Raw genomic sequence first — 21496 nt, 5'->3', positions numbered from 1 at the left:
CATTACTCTACCGCACAGTGGAAGGGATATTTAGATATTTTATCCTACTGTGGCATTTAAATATTTTCTTGTAAAACATCTGATACAAGAGAAAAGCTTTTTTTTATTTAAAAAAAAAAGAAAAGAAGAATGAACATAATATTATTTTGGGCAAGCAAGTGGAAGCCATTAGTTCTGAGTATGTAAGTTATGGTCAGTAGAGTTGCCAAAAGCACAAGGTTCATGGCTGTATCTCTACCACTGCTACGGCTGAGTGAATATCAGCCAAATATAAGATAGTAATAGCTCAGATAGAGCGAAACATTAGACATTACAGTCAATCTGAGTGCACAGTTAGTGGGCAACTAATGTGGTGTTATCACATCCCGCAGCAAATCACAGCTGGGTTTGAACTTATTTCAGTCACCAGACTAGCTGTTATCTTTGTTGTATTTTTGTTTTATAATGATTCTTGATAAACAGAGCAGATGATAGTATTACTCACCCATATCTACTGCCATTTATTTTCCTCCAGACGTGAGGTTCGTTCATGTTGTACTCTGTAAATCAAGGTTTTAATGAAGGTTAAGGGAAGCGAAAGAGCATTAACGACACATAATAGAGAGAATATGAGCTGCTCGAAATGTATTCCTACACAGTGTGAATTTACAATAATGTGTCAGTCACTCTTTTTTAAGGCAGCTTTACTTCCAGGAAAAGATAACATTGAGGAAAACATGCATGTCTTGTATTGCTGATTCTGGCAAGCAATAGTAAGAATGAAAAATCAGAATCCAGGATCGAAGTGTACAGTACAGTAAGCTGCGTTGATTGAGCCCCTTGTATCTGACAATTATTAATCCCAAAGTTAATTCTGCAAAATCTGTAAGGTATAGGAAGAAAATTCCTGAAGCCTCACCACATGCTGCCTCTGAGGCCTACTTTCCCCACAGCATCGCATTGACTCTCCCTGACAGATGTTGCACTCTGAGTGGATGTCTTTGTCTGTCAGCGCTTGGGGAGCTTTCCAGAGGTTCCAGAAGACAGAGCCATTTAACCTTTTTTTTTATTTTCGTAGTTCAGCCTTGCGGAATGAGGGTTGCTATGATTTAAAATCGAAGAAACAAAAGAATCACAATCAGATGGTTAAAAGAGATGTTTAAATTTAAAAAAGGAAGCGCTGCCAGTTGGAATCGGGGAAAAGTGATGACAAGAAGCAAGTGAAGGTGAAAAGAGAGAAAGGAGGAGGACAGTGCGAGATACTGGGCAAAAAATAAACAGTTTTACTCCCTCGCAGTGTGGTCTAGATACATCTTAAAATGACTAATGGGTTGGCTCTGATGTTTTTTGTTTTGTTCTTCTGGCAGTGGGATATGAGCCACTTGTTCTTAAAGCCTTCGTGTCACAGGCCAGGAATTACCTCACTTATTTATTTAATCTCTTCTTTTCACCCTTTAGTGTTGGTAAGAGTGGAGAGTTGGTGGTTTGAATATCGTGTGATGTATTAACTTGCAATTTTAGACACACACATCTTAATGGTAGACAGTCTGGAGCTCCGCAGAATGGCATGCTGATTATAGCCCTGCTCTGTTTTCTGTGGGTGGTTTGGACACTTGAGTGTTTTAGGTTTGGATTTATTGGTTAAGTGCAGTGATTGGTCTGACACCTCCTTCACCCTGCTCGTGGACACACATGCAGATACACACTAATACACACTAATGCACACATAGGAAAATATAGGTATAGAGGCAGATTTATGCACACATATTCACTTAAAAATATGCATTTTGAAAACAGAAACACACTAACCTTGTCCAGAGATGTGTTTTCCTTGTCTGCGACCCAAGCCAAACATCACACATTCAACACAATACCAGAACTGAAGTTGGCAGAGTGACTACAGACATGAGGGGGAGGCAAAGATAGACATTATAGTAAAGTGGGCTACCTCATTCTTCTTCTTATCCCTGCTGTTCAAAATTATCACACCTGAGACATACAGCTAAAAGTCAAAAGTCCTCATAAAACAATTCACATTCCTCATTTTTCACTTCATCTCTTTGCTGTTGTATTTTGCACGTTTGATGACAACCTAGCCAGTGATGTCAGTGCATGTGATTAGCTGATGGAAAACACCTGCTGCACATCATCTGTGTAGCTTGCTTTGATGAAGGACTAGAGGTGCACCCATTCCACCTTTTCTCTCTGGATTCTGACTTCACTACCGAACCTTACTAGCTAATGCAAATTCTGGTTCCTTTACAGGCAACCTGATTTTCTTTTCTATTTAAAATCCAATACTGACTGTGGGGAATTAATTAGTGAAGTGTCATCAAATAGCTGTCTTTTACAGGTCCAGCAGACATGAAGCAACATTAACATTCAATCAGAGTCTAGTCTCTGGCCACCTTACAAAAGTCAGTCCAATTTTCACTCTCCTTTTGGTCCTTGATTGGTTTCCAAAAAGTCTTGAAGGAAAATTCTGGTTTGTGGTGTCTGGTTATAGCCCTTAAATGTTCCATTATATTCACTTGGTAGTGGTCACTGCCAGTGGGTGCTGGAGAGGAAGCATTCAATGGGTTTATCAGAGCTTTTTCTGCAGAAAACAGCTGTGTGTTGCTACTAAAAACAGAGATCATGAGAGTGGTGAGTGTGAATCAAAAGTTGTGGACCGTAAAATCAAAACATTGAACAGAAAAATGCTAAAATACTCTGTAGAGCAAGGGCAACTGTGGTATTGAGCGATCATTTTCTGTGGGTTTGTCATTACAAGCGACTGCGTTCACACACGTGGCCACTTTGAATGTGATCCATAGTGAATATAAAATGTTGATACATTACAACCTACCTTGACTGGCACATAAGTCACAATAACAAAAAAGTCATTAAGTGATATTCTACCAGTATGTTAAGAATTAAGAATAAGCACTCTTGCAGAGTAAGAGTAAAAAAGTAAGAGTATACTGTATGACAGTAAACGGCACATTAACCCTAAAATGTGCTGCTGTATCACCACACTGCCAGCTTCCTACATTAACAGGAACTCGCTCATAAATCTGTCATGGAGTGAACAGATGAATGTGCTTCTGGTCTGAGTTTACAACTAATATACAAATGGTTACAAATGGTTCTTGATGTTTATTTAAATTGACATGTTTGCAGTGGTCCTGAGATGGAGAGAGAGGGTAATCCTCTGGGGCTTGTGTGTGTAAGTGCGTACGTGTATGCGTGCACACATGTGTTGTGTGCGTGCAGACGACTCTGTGTCACACTTATGTCCGTCCCTGCATGTGTGTTAGTGCATGACAGTGTTTGACACACACAAGCTTGTGTTTGGATGAAATAACCTTCAGCTTAACTGATGGCCTGTTAAGGATCTACAGTAATGGGATGTTAGATGGTGGAGCTCGTTCATACAAGAGGCTGTCACATCTTCTCAGTGTGTGTCAAACAGCAGTCCCATTATGAACATAGATGTGTACATTTTAGTGAAGGGTGATGTCTATGATGTCTGAAAGAAGGATGGGAACAGAGTAAGACATGTTATTAATAGTTATATGAAAACAGATAAACTCTTCCTGAAAAAGATGAGTCAGTATGAGACATAATTTGTCTACTATTCACAATGATGCATCAGTCTAATGGCATCTCCCCAAAACCACAACCACAATGTTCAGAGAAAATAGTGACTTCCTGTTTCAGTTATGTTCTTATTCAGCGGGTGTATTGACCAATCTTTGCTGGAAGTCAGAATAAAGTAATTTTCCTAGTGTCAAGCTCTAGTTAGGAGATGTTCTGGCACTTTAGATCAAAAGATGGTCTTTGCTGATGTGTCATTGAATTGTGAGGTGTCATTGAACGGAGCATCTGGGCTATGAAGACTTCTCGTTCATGTTGGCATAAAAAGGTGAGTCACAGAGTTCATTCTCGACATGGGAAACATCAGTAGACAAATAGAAAACTCATCTTAAGGTCCATTTATTAGCGTTTTTTGAACTTTTAAGCTAATATAGCCAAGACAATCTAAAAGTGTGAAGAGAATATGGAAATTTGAACATCTATAGTTGACAACCATGACAGATGACTGGTAAAGACATTCGGATATAACCCAAAGCAACAGCACAGCCAATAAATAGACATAATAACAAAAAGGAACAAAAGAAGTATGAAAATAGCATTTATTTTGCCAAAATTGGTGTGTACCAAAGCACACAGTACGAGGAGCACAAAAGCTCATACATAATGACACATAATAGCAAAATTACATGTATTTTCTTCTTATTCAATCTCCCTAGCTGCATGGAAGAGCTGAATCACAATCAGGTTTATTTGTCAGTTCAATAATACACACTCAGCATGCATGGGAGTGAAATAGTGTTCTCCACAGATCAGGGTGTTCACATTTGAAAAACAGACACATATTTAATAACAAAAGACACATGATGAGATTTAAATGCTGCTCATGTTTGGTTCCAGTATGGCAAGGCTTCAAAAGAATAGATGATATTGGATAATTGCAGGTTTGTGGACATTTTGTGATGCTTAAGGATGTTTTGTTTTGTTGTCTGAACATAATGATCCTATGCTTAGCTGCTCTGGTTTTTGAACCTTTGATCGCTTCTCTGCTTGTCACTGAGTTTAAACAAACTTCATGCACACTTCAGTCTGGGAAACGCAAAAATAAACAGAAACCTGGGCACGTGGAAGGCCAGAGATTATACGAATGATGCACTGTATGCTTCTTCCAGACCCTTACATCTTTCCTTCTGTCCAATAACGAGTCTTGTCCCAGTAGAGATATGCTATGGATCATCCTACAATTAAAGTCTGATCAATTTAAAGCTATAATTGCATCTATTCTGCATTAAAATGTCTAAAAGCAACTAGACATATTATATATTTTGTTCAGTTAAGTCGCATTATCCCAAATGTTTCCAACAATTTTCAAACCTAGAGAAATCTGCAACTTTAATCAGGTAATGGTCCGTTTCATTTAGTTGCCTGTCAACGACATCATACCCTCTCTACCGAAGAGTATACATAGCCTACATTGTGATAATCTTTGCCACAATAGCGTCTACCAAAGAGTATACGTGTACAGGTAATACATTGGTAGAAACTGTCATATAATTAACTTTTTAGATCTTAGTCGTTAATTATATACTTCAGTCAGTTGAAGGATTTTAGTCATCGGACGTCAGGATCTTAAGTTATCAGACAAAGCTGAGCAAACATTAGCGGCGGCTCAGCTCACACGTAGTTCCACCTGGAAGTCATCTGTCCGCCGAAAAGCCACCGAGAAACATTGATTTCTAAAGGGAATCTGCTTTATTCAGTGTTTTTGTAATCCGTTTGGTCATTTGTTTTGAAAAGGAGGAAAAATCTGAAGATAAATCGGCTCCTGGTGAAAACCTCCCGAACATCTGGATCTTAACTTGTCAGAGAAACAAGCTAAGCAAACGTTAGTAGCAGCTCGGCACGCAGTCCCTCCTCACGTCGTCTGTCCGCTGAACAGCATCAGAGAAACACTGATTTGTAATGTGAAACTGCTTTATTCACTGTTTTTACTGGTTTTCATCACCGCGTCTGTTTGCTTTGGAGAAGAAGAGATCTCTGCGGATATTTCGGCTCCTGGTAAAACCCTTATGAACGATGAACGCTGAAGTAATCGTAACCCGAAGAAGCTTACTGTAGTGATGGTTGTTTAGCAATGAAGACTACTTACTTCACACCGTCATAAAAGTCCATATTTTGTTATTGTTTTGATTTAGAGACCCCTATTGGCAGAAATGATATGTTCTGCAATTAACTGCCAAGTTTTAGATCCATAACTCACAAATATATTTGTGTTGCGGCTTTTCCAGACACAGCTGTAACACTGCAAGCAACTGACTATAAACGCACGTTATCGGCATTTTCATCCATCATCAGCTGAAGGTCAGACAGCAGCGAATGTTTCTAATGTTGAAGTATGGCAGTGACAGAATAGTGGCTATGCATGAGCTGCACATTATCATTAACAGCAGCAACTGTTTTCCTCCTCTCCAACACTAGTGGCGAACTCAAGCAGTTCCATGTGGAGATGTTGGGCTGTTGCACCTTGTCTTCCTGCTCATCTCTTTTCTTTAGATTGTTTGTTGAGCATCAATTATGGGAAATTCAGGCCCAAATGCGCTCCGTACGGCCTTAAAGCGCCACCATGAGTACTTAAAGGTGCCTTATGCAGCAACAGATATGATATATAGTCCAGTGTGTGCTCGCCACTAGCAAAAGCAGCAGCGGGAGACTTGAAAATGACTCACGGGTAACATAATCTGGACCTGCTATAATGTCAGTATGTCTTTGGTGATAGAAGCAAAGCAAAGCAGAGATTGTAAGAAAGAGGAGAAGGGGAGCAATATGCAGGAAGATAAAGGGATACTGAGAGAAAGACAGAAAGAAAGAAAGTGAGAAAAACTTGAAGACGTTTAACTGTGGTGATTTTAACCCTGCATGACTGCAGGGATGTTTTATAAACGCTGGAGTCCTTGCTTAATGGGATGTTAGGATGAAAAATAAACAGGAACATGACGTTGAAGGAAACAGCCCCTGTCATTAAATGCCCATTCATTTTGATGCAAAGAGACACGTAGCTTGATAGGTAGCACTGCTGGCTCACATACTGGAACACTAGAAGCATTGTTTTCCCTGAAATGTTGCCTGGCTAAGTGGTTTAACATGCAACAAAACATGTGTAGCAATATGTCTGCCATGGCTGAATTTAAAACAAAACATGTCCTTTTGCATCTATTTCTACAACCTTTTGGCAGAGGAATCCTTTGCTCCAATGTTTAGAGGGTACACTGGAATGCTATCTCAAATATTTGGATGTAAATGCCTCCTCCGTGGGATGGTGGGTTTGTGGTATCCCTGTGTGCTTCTGGGTGAGGGCAGACTGACATGGCCTCCACCAAGTGACATACAGTACAGTAAGAGCATACACAAAAGCCATCATCAGGCACATTCCTGCCCAGATGTGCCAAGGAAAGAGTCCCACAACTGCGTCACATATTGAAATCCTAATTAAGCTGCCCCCCATTGGTATAGTATTGGAGTACCCCAGTGGTACTCACAGTTAAGACTTCTGGGTGAATAAGTAGGTCCAAGTTTGTTTGGTTGTTTGGTTTTCGTTACGCATTCCCATGTCTTGGGTGAATGCAAGTACTTCCTCTCCCATACGGCCAGATGCGCATAATTAATTGGAGTAATTTTTGGGTCCATTTTGACATTAGAGAGCAGGGTTGTAACTGGAGGATTTGTGAAAATATACATGCATGTGTAATCTCTACTTCACTGTGTTTATTTTCATTTGACATGCAAAGAAATCACGTGACGTCTCTAATAGCCATCATGGTAGCTGGTTGAGGTTTTAGTCAACATGAAAGGAATATATATTGTATACTGTCATTCTTCTGTGCGTGCTTTATTCAAACCTTTTCTTACAGAGCAGCAGAAAGATCTTCTTTAAATAACTCCATACTCATGCTATCAGTGACTTGACCTGTGTGTGCTGCTACTGGAATCTGGTCGTAGAGGATTGCCAAATTATCCCCGTCTAGACCAACTCTGAAATTCATTTCCGGAATGAATTTTGATCATAAAAATAAGCAAGTGTCCACACCGCCGTACCAATATCAATAAAAGAAAAGCAAACATTTCTGTTGGATGTGCTCACACCCGCTCCAAAGTGTGAAAGAACTCAAGTTCAAGGAAAAACATTTTGTCAATCTCTCTCTCTTTCTCTCTCTCTCTCTCGCTCTCCTTTTTTTGATGTTAAGTGAAAGTTCATTCTTTTCATAGCACACTGTCAAGATCTAATTTGCTGTGTCTTTTGTATAACACATTTGACTTTTGAGATGAACTGGCTTTTATCTTATATTTTTGCAGACATGTAGAAGACTGTCTGATTCATCTTGCTCTATGGCTTGTAGTTAATCATGGAGGGTACGTCTTGTAGACATAACACTGTCAAAACTGATTTAAAAACTTCTCTCAAGTTACATTCATGTGGTGTGATATTTTGGTTGGTGATGTTGCATTAGTGTACGTGTAAGAGAAAAATAAATCTTGATCATAAATGATAACTTTCATGATAATAATAGCAGTAAACCAAATTCAGATCAATTACTTAAGTAAAGTACCAATACAGCAATGTAAAAATTCTCCATTACAAGTAAAAGACCTGCATGAAAATTCCCACTAAAGTAAAAGTACCCAAGTATTAGTGGCAAGATGTCCCTCTGACTGATATCATATATGACATCATAGATTATTAAAACTGAAGCATCAGTGTGTAAGCACGCTGATTTGAAAAACATATATACAGTTAGATTGTTTAGTCCAGTGGTTCCCAACCTAAGGGAGCTCCTCCAAACGGTCACCAAATAAATCTGAGGGGCTGTGAAATGATTAATGGGAGAGGAAAGAAGAAAAAACAAAGTTCTGATAGACAAATCTGTTTTCAGTTTGTGGACTTTTTTTTCTACTATCTCTCATTTTTAGTGAAATTGAACATTTGAACATGTATTGAAATGAAACCATGTGAGAAGTTCAGAAGGAAAATTTACTATTTATTGAAGCTGTTAACAACTCATAGACATCTGAAATGTGAGCCCACTGCTTTTCATAAGATGCCAAAAAGGTTGGAGACCACTGGTTTCATCTTTAACAGTGTGTTGTATTTTAAAAGCTTGTTATATTATATCATGTCAAATCTTCATATAAAAAGCAACTAAAGCTGCCAAATACATGTGGAGTGAGTAGTAATAGTAGGACTGGAAGTATTAAGTACCATAAAATGAAAATACTCAAGTAAAGTACAAGTGCCTCAAAATTGTACTTAAGTATAGTACTTGAATAAATGTACTTAGTTACTTTTCACAGCTTGAAGTAAATGTAGCCATATGATATAAATTAAAAAGAACAACGGAACATCCTGTCTCTAAATATCTTGGCACTTACATTTTTGGATCTTCGACTTTGTGCTAATAATCTTTTAAATCTCAAATCTGACGCAACTAGAGCCACATTTCTGCCAAATTGTATTTCAAAAACATGATTTAGCACCACATTCTTAACATTTTACTCATACTTTGTTGAAATAAAAAGCGTTGTGGTTTTCCATTGTTATAAACTTGACGTAAATTAGCCATAAACAGAGTTCGTAAGTCATTAAAAAACAATTCTAACTGTGATTTTACCGTCACATATTGCTCTCTGGTTTCAAAATGTGCGGTTTATTCAAATTTTTGAATAATGATTAACAAGGCGATGTCATTGAAGCATATTTGGCAAAATGTAGATGGAAAATCAATTTGGCCTAAAACATTTGCCCTCGCTTTAGAAGTTCTGATTTGTTTTTCCATGGAAAGCAATCAACCAGTTTTGAAAGCTCAACTGTTGGCTAAATATTCTCACTTTCTTTTATTGTGTGCCCTGTTGACAAACCATTGTGACAGAAAAAGCTTTGACAGGTGAAGAATGGTGTGTCTCTGGATCTGCCAAACAATTTTGTGCACCTCTTACTAAGCACCATGATTTATCCAGGATAACGGCCGGTTTGGTTTTCAGATTGTGTACACAAAGCTCATTATGTCTTTGGAAATGCATGACCAAAACCTAATTGACATCAGCACAATAGCATCTTGACAGAAAGACAAAGAGGGAAAAAAAGAAGAAAGACACAGATGGAGAGGAAGAAAAAAGAACCTTAGAGCAAATGGGTGCTGGCAGTTGCTGGGTTGTTTTTTCGGATGGCAGTCGGTCTTTCTGGCTGAGGAGAGATGATGAGGAAGAGTCTGGACCACCCACCTCTCTGCAGATGCCTGTCTCTACCATCTATAATGCAAATTGATCAAACTCACATTTCAGAGTCAAGTCTAAGCTGATATTTTCACTACAACACGTCTGTTGTTTCTTATTTTTCTATTTTTGCTTGTTACGGTTGAAAAAACGTGGCAGCAGTTGAGTAAATGCCTGGATGCTGACCGACGGGGCAAAGGTCAACAAAGGTCAACTACGAGTTCAGACTGAGTTGTTATTCACCTAATCTTGACAGAGTTTAAGACAGAGAGCCTTAAAACTGTTTCAAGGTGGCTTTTAAAACAAACAAGCTAGTGACTGAGTAAGACAGCTTTCTAAGATATGTGCAGAGGTTGCCCATATCTATATAATATAACACTGGGGAGTGACAGCACAGTGAGTCAGGGTAACACCTCCTAAAGCCCTACTAGAGTGACTTATAGGCCCAGTTTTCACTGAGGGGTGTCAAATTCACCCTTCACTGTCAGTGGGTGATAAGCAGGAAGAAGTGTATTTGCTGGTGTTGGTCCCAAGGTGGCTTGTGATACACCAGAAGTGGATGATTTGGGGGGAGGTGGGTATTCGCCTTCGTGCTCCTGTCCATTATAGGGGTCTGAAATGGATCCAGGGCTGAGCGTACGGGATGCATCCCAGAAGCCAGACTGCTCTAGTAACACCATCACCTTCCCACACACACACACACACAGAGCCAGAGATAAGCTGGAGATGTGACAGAGCTCAAGTTGTAAGTGTTTTATACAGTCCAGGCCTACTGTTTTCTAACTCTCACAGTGTCTCTCAGCAACACTACTGCTGCTGTTTAGAAAAGGATCAAGACCCCCCTACTGGAATGGAAGTTACACAAAATGGGAAATGTCAAGAAACTTGGTAAACATTTACAATAATCTGTAAAATGATAGCAGGGAGTATCATTTTGAGAGATTATCTTGTTCTTGGCTCTCAAGCGATGGCAATTTAGCAGCTGCACTATGATAAAGTACAGAATATGCATGTTGGGGATCTCAGCTGATGAATTTAGTGCCTTTTTGTCTGTGATGCTGACACTGTGGTTCATTCAGTAACCTAAACACTTGTCCTATTGTATGATGAACAGTCCCTTTCTCTTAATATCTGCATGTAGACGGCTTAAAGCAGCTTTCTTAGTGATTAACAGCCAATTGTACCCCATAAACTGTCTAAACGGACACGTCTGTACATGTAGTAAGTTGCGTTGAGAGGCAGCAGTTAAACCACTAATGGATCTGCACACTCCTGAGTTGGGACGTCAGGCGGCATCATTAGTAAAGTCCACGTGAAGTTTGTCTGTGCCAAGCACATCACCTTAAAACCTTTATGCCTTGGTGTAAAGTAGCACTTAGGGAAACATAAACTTGTGTTTATGTGACTTTCACTTAGCAAACAGTGATTTTGTAAAACCAGAGGCAAGATTAAGTTGTTTCTAAAAGCAGAGCCTACAGTTATCCTACCTTGTGGAATGTCTTTTATAAATCTACTTTGTCATCAAAACACCAGATTTATCTTCATTTTCATGAGTGTGGTGTTTAATTTGAATTCCTCTCCACTTTCAAAGTGCAAAATGTTCACACAAACATGGGAAAACACAAAAGTTCTCAGCTTGAAACTTTAAAGTGAGTTTCTAACTTTTCAAAGAAGAAATAACACATTCCTCCTTATAAATGAAAAGTTGAATTCAGACATGCTTGTTCACTTCAATACATCCAGGGGATGAGCAGCTTTACAAGAGTAGGTAAATATTGCTGTGTAGTGGACATTACTGTATCTGAGTTTACTAACAGTTTAACTCTCCTGCACTTGTGCTACTGTTAAAATAGGTTTTAGTATTTAGGATTACACTCACTCACTCAGTTTTCACTTGTGCCTTCTGTTCAGCAAAGCTCACATAGTCTCCCTTTAAAGATGCAGCTAATGTGAGTCCTGTTTAGAGTCTCTGAAACTTTGTTTGAATCTTACTTCTGATACTTAGATGGTCACACCTGACTCCAGGCTTACGGGTGACCTCCATTTGTTTTAGTTTGACCCTGAGTCGGTGGGCTCCACACAGAAGCTTACCAAACCATAAAGCTTTTAAGCCCAATGTTCTGGTTTGAAACCTGTTTCTCTTCAAATCCTTGTCCGTGAGAGGAATTTGAAGACTATTAGTTACCATTTGGTTGTCATTTCATTGACTTTACCTCATGATGAAACTGTATAGAAAACAGCACCATGAACTTAAAATCATTTGTTCCATTTTCAGGTTGACTAAGAATGGTTAGGTTACAATATATACAGAAAATCACTCACTGGCATAAGAACCTCACGTCTTAAAATAAAGCATCACAACTTTCGACTTCTCATTATGTACTCACTTTATGTTCACAATCCCATATCCAGCTAATTTGCATTTCATTTCTGGCAATGAACAAGAGTTTTGGCTTACTTTGCCTATAGTAGTTTCTATCAGTAGCCAATGACTGGGGAAGCATAGCATTTATGTGGAGCCGAGGTTAGAAACCATCTAAATAACCCAACACCCACATAGACCTATTTTACGACTTCCAAAGTAGTTATTTTACATGATTGGGCGTGTTTGTGTAATCTTGTTTCTCCTTGGTACTTTCCATTTATGACCCCCACAAGATCCAGCCTTGAGCCAGCCGTATTCCCTAAAGACACAAACCATGATGTGATTGCTGGGCTTAAGTTTCCGTCAGTCATCTGTCCCCTCCCTACCTTTTCTCTCAAGGTGACTTACACTGTGCAAAGGCTATTGTGCTGCTCAAACAGTGCACACAGTAATCTCAGCAGAGGAGTAAACTGCAAGGCACAGCTGATGGTGTAGATTTGAACTCATAGTTTAAAGATTTTACATTTCTGGAAGGGCTGAAGACCATTTCCAAACACAGTCATATTCTATGGTTCATTATCAAGCAGAGTAATCCATCATTACTTGAGCTTTGTGGATTCCAGACTCCCTGTTTTCTTTCCTATTCCTCAGGCCAGACTGTTGGAGATTATGTGGAAAGTGACACTTATATCAGCCTTATGTAGTTCACAGTTAGGGGAAACTGTATTATGTCTGAAATCCGGCCTGAAAAAAATGTTACATTTCACTTTTGTATCATTGCCAAATAAGAATATTACACTGAAAAGCTTATTCAACTTGGCAGACCTGTGCAAATGGATCACAGCTAGATGTTAGGAGCAAATCTTCCATCCCTATTCTGACTGTTTTATTATCTATCAGACTTTGATTGATTAAAATAATAGAAGTCATCAATTCTTTTTATAAGAGAAAAAGGTAATTATTTTTCTCCACGTGAATGTTTTACCAGAAATATCTACAATGTATTATCGTTTAATTGTGCCAACAGATGAAGAAAGATTTTTCTGTTAGTTTTAGAAACTTTATGATCAACAATACTGATCCAAAACTTTGTCTAATTATATGACCAATGTGAGTGTTATTTTGCCTGTTTCAACACACGCATATTGTTGTCAACGCTTGGGCCAGTGGTCTTCCACTTACAAGTTAAACAATCGCAGTACAAGCTTGCTTCAATATGAATGCATATGTTAAGGTCCCCTAGACAGTTTAAGGGGTCTACCACCGGATATCAGGACTAATGCGATAATGGGAACAATCTGTATGTACAGAGGGATGGAAAGATGAACTGAGACTTTGAAGCTTTCTGTGGAAGTACCCTCTGACTCTCAACAAACCATTTCCCTTCACAAACTAGACTAGAGTGCAGCATATTTCAGCTTTCTCAGTGTGTGTGCAGTTTAATTCGGCTCACGATTGGAACTTTTGTTTAAGACACCAACACATGTGATGGTGCACTCTTTGATGCTGATTTATCTTGGATGAAAAATGGCTGTCACAGTCCATTGATAAGCCAAAGCAAAACTCAGAAAACATCCTTTAAAGATAAAGTAGATTGTCTCAACTGGCTGATTATTGAATCATCTCAGTGTGTTTTCAGACTATGAGTAACCAGATCATCACTTAAAATCCAATCACGTCTGATTTATTTATAAAACAAAAGCATGTCTATACCCATACACAAACAAGCTCTCCAAGATTTAATAAGACAACAATCAAGGCAATAAAATGATGTAAAGCACATTACAAATAATGTAGACACAAGGAAGCAAAGCATACTATGGCAAGTTAGAAAGACGTAGTGGAGTTACCGGACCTACCTCACTGAACCTTAGGGGAGATAACGTGGCCTAAAAAGTCAAGCACAATACACAGATGGTCCATATAGTTCATTCATAGGAAGAATCTTATCAAACCTTAACCCCAATCTCCATCTTGTCATTTGTTTGGCTTTGTAGATAAGGATGAAAGAGTTCTTTCCACAGAAGCCTTAGTGAATATCTGTTCATCTCTGCCTCTTCCATCCCAAGTTAACCACCTACATCTGGCTGAACCTATACCGCCTACATTCATTCTTCACATGAGTGACACTCAAATGATGGAGAAAATGATTGTGCATTGCTTTAGATTTAAGAAAAACATTTCCAGTATGTAGCAGGATGAATGTTGATCTTAAACACTTTTTAAACAGGTCATGTCATAAACTTTGTGATTTCCTGTTAATTCATACTGCTATGATGTGAAATGTCTATGTTAAACATGGTCAAAGTTCCAAAACTTGGGGTAAGCATTATGTAAAAATGCTATTTGCAAATCAAATGGCAGGGATTCAATACTTAATTTGCAATATTGGATTCAATTCTTTAGATTAGTTTCAACTTTATTCTCATTGAACGTATATTTAAAAACAAGATGCAATTACCTCTGCTTCCTTCCTCTTACTTGATTACTTCAGATACTTCATGCATGCCTAGGTTTTACTGTCAGATTCTGTCTCAAACATGTACATGTATATTTAAGAAGTTTTCATTTCAAGAAAATAAAAGATGTTAAAAAGACAGGACCTACATGGCCTGTTTTAGACAGAGGCTGAACTGAGGGGCTGTATAAAAGTAGAGCCAGTATAAGATAAATAAAAAGTATTTTGAACTGTAAATCATGCAAAGTTACTCCAGTAGAGCCTTGGAATATAAATATAGACTTGGAAATGTGCATGATACGTCTCCTGAAAAGAATCTTGATCAGGGAACAGCAAATGGTATGCTGTTGCCATGAATGTGAACGGGTAAGAGACAAAGTATCTGACAAATGGAAATAAAAGCAATGTGTGCAAGATGATATTAGCACCAGTATACTCAGTCCATGTAGAGTTGAAGCTGCCTTACCCGTCTTTTTCCTACTGCGTTCACAAGCAAAGAGTAAAAAAATAGATTGAGTTAGCACTGGGTTTACCTGGCTTAGTGGGTCAGGTTACTGTTCGTTAGCATATTATGTATGTCATAGGCTAAAACTGCATCTGAAGTACAATGTCTGGTAAAAGAAAAACGAGCCCCTGAGTTTTAAATGATCCACTGATAGTTTGGCTTTTAGAATATTTATACTGTATATTCATCTTTGTCTACATTTTTCTCTGTGTCTCATCTGTCCTCTGCCATTTTCTTTTGTGCAGATTGAGAACTACATCAAAGAGAGCATGAAGACAGAGATGGCTCAACTGCAGCAGAGCGCTGTCCACAACCACACAGCGGCCATGTTGGAAATGGGCACCAACCTTCTCTCTCAGACGGCTGAACAGACACGAAAGCTGACTGATGTAGAAACACAGGTAACACCTAAAAGAAAAAAACAACACTTTTTAACATGCGGATCCCATTGCTTTTCCCACTCTCTGTCTCGGAGAGGATCCATCCTACAGTATGCTCCATTAAACCAACTATTCCAAATACACCCCCATTAAAAGGTTACAGTCAACTGGCCAAAGATAATACTGATGCTGTATAAATTTCGATCTCTTTTTTGAGTCACTTGGCTCCGTTTCCTTTTATTTTGTTTATGTGGAGGAGTTTCAGTTGGAGGTGATGGAAAGTTGTGAAGTTAGTGGCGGATAATTTTTGTTAAAGCACTTAAAAGATAACTGTTTGCAAAGTTATAAAAGATAATCATAATAGAGATGAATATCGTCTAAGTATTACCATATGAACACTTGACAAAATGAAAACAAAGTTGATGGTTTATATGTACCTCAAATGTGCAGTGTGTGTTCTTTCCCTGCAGTGTGCAGGAAGGACTGAAAGAAAGCTCTGCATTTTTTGGTTTCTACTCAGGGTTTGGTGCTGTCATTACCGCAGCTAACAGAATGTGTATAAAAGCAGATCAGGGGCATGTTTCAAGAATTTTGCAAAATACAAGCTGCAACTTGGATCATGAGATCATTCCTCTTACAGTATGTGACATTAATAAGACTGAAAGATTCAAATATTTATCTGCAATTTGCGAGTTACAATCATTTGTCAAATGGGCCCCAGACGCTTTTAAGCATTCTTCAAAGCATTTTTTATAAATATCCTGTATTATATTTGTATTACGTCTTATCTTCTGTACTCTGTCTATCTTTGTATTTGCTATTGTGGCAGGTTCTGAATCAGACATCCAGGCTTGAGATCCAGCTGTTGGAAAATTCTCTTTCCACTAACAAGTTGGAGAAAGACTTAATGGTCCAGACCAATGAGATCAGCAAGCTCCATGACAAGAACAGGTAAACAGACAACACTTCTAGCAAACAGCAAACCACAGGCTGGCTTCTGTCCATAATGCAGCCAATTGGACAAAGACACATTGTGGGGGGGAGTAAAGATGATACATCAGCAGGCTAAGAGCCAGTTCGTGCAAAAACTTTTACTACTGCTGTTCTTTGCAGGATTGACGCATGCTACCAGCTCTCATTTACTACCACGAAATTTGTCCATTTTCCAAAACAATACATCAACAACAACATAATAGAAAGCTCATATTCTCTGTGATGTTCAGTAAATCAGTCGCAAATACATGAGGCTATGCTTTCCATGTCGCACCCTTGGGCATTTGTTACAAAATCAAAGAATTGAAATGTGGCCTTTGGATACATTTTCCTGTCTCCAAATCTTGTTCTTTACAGTGATTGTTCCTGTGGGATTGTCTCAGATGATGTATTGTTTAAAGGGTTTGGTCTGCATCTCTCATTGCAGACTGAGGTATCCATAGAGACTGCTTGCAATCACTTTGAAAAAAACATAAGCATCGTCTGAAAGCGTAGTCTCTGGTGATTATGACTCTTAGGTTATTCCTGAGGTCCTCCCTAGATTGAGGGGGACAATTTCCCTAAACTTGAGCAATTATGACATTATTCCGTCTTGTACGTGTCGTCTTTTCTTTTTCCTTCACCAAATCTATAATGTAGGGAAATACATGTTTAGATAATGAATTTGATGTCAGGTTATATCATCTTTCAGGCACTAGACTGTATAATGATGAAGCTCAGATGCTGTAAGGGCTCTTTCATTTATCTCAGATGAGTTTGGAAAGTAAATTATATTTATTTTGTGTGAGCATTACATGGCAACCAAACCTACATCCATCATTCTTACATTCTTATATTTGTGTTCCCATATAACTAACTGGAAAATAGTTGTAAACTGAAAGGCATATATCACCATATTTCAATTATAATTTCTTGCTGTGTCCATCTCAAAGCAACAGCAGGAAGTAAATGTCAAATATGTTTTATTAATTTATGTTTAATAGGGTAACCTTATCTATGACGGCCATATAAAAATAGAATAGATACTTATTACATAATCAGTAAATCATTGGTATTAACATAATGAAAATTTGCTAAACAATATTCAATCCATTAAATCCAATGAAAACAAATCTCACTCCAGAGGATTTCAATGCCCTGAAGGATAATAATATAAAACAACTTTTCCATCTTCCATAACAAACTTTTCTTGACCCTTTTTTCCCCCTAGCCTCCTGGAACAAAAGATGTTAGAGATGGAGATGCGACACCATGAAGAGCTAGAGACGCTGAAGCAGGAGAAAGGAAGTCTCCAGACACTGGTGGGGAGGCAGAGCGGGGTTATCAGGGAGCTAGAAACCCAGCTGAGACGCGCCACAGGAAACAGCACAGCCCTGCAGAGACAGCAGCAGGAAATGATGGATACTGTCCACAACCTCCTCAACCTCTGCTCCAAAGATGGAGGTAGGTTAAATGGAGTCATGGTCTTACAGGCTGGGAGGTTTTGTCAGAAGTCCGCAGTGTCCATATAGTCTTATTCAATAACTTTTACATACAGTAAGAACAGAGATGAATAAAGTCACAATCTCTTGGACGTGTAAGCATGTCTAACCAAATTGAGAAACGAGATCCAAGCAAAGCCAGCTCACATCAACTTCAGTTTTTCCTAAAAGATATTAATCTGATGTCCACTGATAAGTGATTGAACCCAGCAGCTCAAAGTTGGACCAATCAGTGAAATACGGGGAATGATTTCGATAATGACAGCAACAAGCAAGATTATGTTTTGATGTTTAATCTAGAGCCAAGAAAGGACAAACTACATGGACATAAAGCATTACATACTAACTTCATGGCCTTTTTATGTTTGATAGTTTAGGTGCAATTTGACAGCTGTTAGTTTTAGTATGGTAGCAGTTTGTACAAACATTTGTGGTCCCTGGAGGATGAAGCCAAATGACGAATGATGAAGTTTTTGGTATGAAATTTGGTACAGATATGCCTAGTGCTGAGACGATAACTTTGTTGACCATGACGTCTTATAACCATATTTTTATCATGATTATCACAATAACACTGTTGGTCCCCTGACTTTTCACTCAGCATCATCATCAGGTCAAAATTTTCTTTAAAAATTGCCATTGGACTCATTTGCCCTTTTTTATTTAGAGCAAATGTAATATGAAACCACGATGATGACTATCATACATTAACATCATTAAAATTGTCATTGTTAGCATCCTGATGTTAGCTGCCTTGTTCTACTTTGCAACCCTGCACCAGAATGAAGGATATCCAATTTGCATTGGCTGGGTCAAACAGGCGAAGAAAGGTTTATGTTCATGTTTCAGCAGAGGAGAGCACGGTCATCTGTTGGTTGGTCATAGGCAGATCCAAAAATTGTCTATCCCCACGAGCGATGACCCTAACCCAAGAAAATGCCTATATATCCTTGCCAGACCACAATGTGAATGTGCGAAGGAAAGTTTATGGATTGGCTATGCAGGGCTTGAACTATGAGGTAGTACTGAACTTGTTTTGGAATACTTACTTCCTCCAGTCAGATGTTACAGCTTCAACGTCTTTGATTTTACAGTCCCTCTGAAATTATGATGACACCATTCTATAAACTTTACCCCATACTGAGAAACACATAGGGATGCACTGGCTATTAAATCCTGCATCATTGAGAGCAGCATGACGAAAGAAACATGGTTCATATCGTAACCCAGCGTGCTCCTGTTAAAGAGTTTTGGTGCCTCTCATAAACCAGTATGGCGCTCATTTTTTGCAGCAATCACGTTTCACGCTTTAACATTATAAAGTCTGTGCACACAGCTTCACTGAAACGTCAAACAGGATGAAATATAGGCTTATTTTATTCCTGTAAGTCTCTCCCTACTGTTAACATAAGACCTGGGATTTCCCTTGCAGTCCTATATTTGACCCAACAGTAACGCAACCTTCCTCGGTCAAACACAGTGAACTCATTTACCCCTTTTTTCAGCCCTTCAAACACCGAACCCACTTGATCCTATAACATTGGCCTTAAATCCCATTGGTCACAGGAGATTTGACATGAATGTCTGTGTCGAGGGAATGCGTGAATATATAGCGTTGTCGAAGTTAAGCAATCTCATTTCCATTTGAGGATTTCCTGCAGAGAAGCCTCAAGACCCCACGGTGCTTCTTGAGGTTTCTCATCAGACAGGAAACAACAGGGGCACGAAGGGATGTCAGAGTCATGAGTGAATGACTGTTGCACATGATTAACACATGTTTTGTATTTATCAAGCAGCTCCCTTTTGTAATTTTTAGTGTTCCATGCAATAAAGGACATGGGCGGGTTTCTGCTTGTACTCCATCTGTTTAGTCTGGATTTGTGTATGTTAACATTTAATTACCGATGGACTTTGGAGACCATTTTGGCCTGACTGGTCCATATGTGTCATCTCTGTATTTTTCATGTTGAGATTCAAATGTGGCCTAACGCAAGCCTTTTGGCTCTCTAGTTTACTGGCTTTATGTTTGATTTCCTATAAATTATATTTCTCTATAACTTTTAATTTGTCACTGCTTAAGCCAGTATAGTCCGTAGAGCAGAGTACCCCAGCCCGACCCCTTTTCTGTGATTGGTGACCGCCCTAACAAGACGTGATAGAAATGTAACATGCCCGCTGCTGCTTTGTGGTTGGTCTTTTCCTCTTCCATGGCGGTGTTGAAGGTTGAGGCGGGCGTGCAGGTCAGAGGTCTCCCCTTTCTTCACCCTAGCCCGAATAAGTCAAACTGTAATAGCCCCTCTGGGATGCCCCGTCTAACGGAGGTGAAGGAGTAGGTAGATCTCGCTGATCATCTGACGTACTGCCCCTGTTTTTCGACAGCATTTAAAAACACAGGCAGAAAAACTCTTTTTTTTTTCTGTGTTCAGGGGAGGCCTTTTTGTTTGTTTGAGAAATGGATTAGTGTTTTCATTTGAGGAAAGGGTTAGCATTTCATACCATCAAGTGGCGTCTGCTTGTGTTAGACTCTGTTTTGAAAACTGATCCTGAGCATTTCCTTTTAAGCATGGACTCAAATCATCTTTGACTTTTGCTTTGGGGAAAATGATGGATACTTAGAGAAGGGAGTTTTAACACTAAATCTCCATAAATATACTTTTTAGGTTTCCATTTGTACATGTACGGCTTTTTATGAAATTTATGAAAAAGGTTTCAAATCATTTCAACTCTTGCAGTGCAAACTCAGGGCTGGGAAGATATTTTTGATGTGGCCAAATGAAGCAGTGGAGCTCTTGTTTAGGTTGTAATCATTACCTAAACCTAATTAGTGTGCAATGAGCCACATACTGGTATTAACAGTAATTGACCACAGCTTTGGAACAGTCTTTAAAAGTTTTCTGGCTGCTAAATATGATTTTGTTTTACAGTGTTCTATTATCCCGCAAAATGAATGACATTCATCATTTTTACAGCTGCTTACTCTGAGTCAAAGAGAGTGGAATTATTTAAGGGTCCATGCAAAGCAACGAAGGGCACTCGTAGCTTGTTATGCTTCAGAACGACAGTACGGTAAACCAATTCGTTAAGCATCACTTCACAATCCAGATCCAATTTTAAGTGCTGCACATAATTATTTTTATGCTTCGCTGCCTGGCAGAATGAGCTGCCACCTATTGTTCCCTGTAAAGGGTGGGTTTTTTTGCATTTATTGTCAGCCACCTCAGTGACCTTCCTAAAGGTGGAGGAACCACTCACCTCACTTTTCACATAGGGAACTAGACTATTTCATGCCTGTCATTCAGGAGGTGTGATGTTCTTTCACTGCACAGCTGCTGCTCTTTTGTCACTGTGACCAGAGCCTTCTGCTATTCCTCCTGGATTTCTTCCAAAGTGGTGAATCTCCTCCCTTTCAATCACAATTTCACATCTACGAATAGTGCATATTGACAGTGACCAGTTCTTAGATACTTTCATTATAAGCCTTTCTTCATTATGTTG

The 21496-nt window shown here is 38.9% G+C and overlaps 1 protein-coding gene across 1 annotated transcript in view; it reads left to right on the top strand.

Moving 5' to 3' along the window:
- The window catches only part of angpt1 (angiopoietin 1), a 50768-nt gene that overhangs the window by 6327 nt on the left and 22945 nt on the right, over nucleotides 1-21496 (top strand). Inside the window, exons 2-4 of the mRNA XM_053334377.1 lie at nucleotides 15393-15548; nucleotides 16357-16478; nucleotides 17731-17963. Of these exons, the coding sequence (XP_053190352.1) occupies nucleotides 15393-15548; nucleotides 16357-16478; nucleotides 17731-17963 (511 nt within the window). The remainder of the gene's footprint in view (nucleotides 1-15392; nucleotides 15549-16356; nucleotides 16479-17730; nucleotides 17964-21496) is intronic.

The sequence above is a fragment of the Scomber japonicus genome, chromosome 15 (assembly GCF_027409825.1).
Source record: "Scomber japonicus isolate fScoJap1 chromosome 15, fScoJap1.pri, whole genome shotgun sequence".
Lineage (NCBI taxonomy): Eukaryota > Metazoa > Chordata > Actinopteri > Scombriformes > Scombridae > Scomber > Scomber japonicus.
Note: the sequence above shows the minus strand (reverse complement) of the source record. Positions and strands in the feature narration are given on the sequence as shown.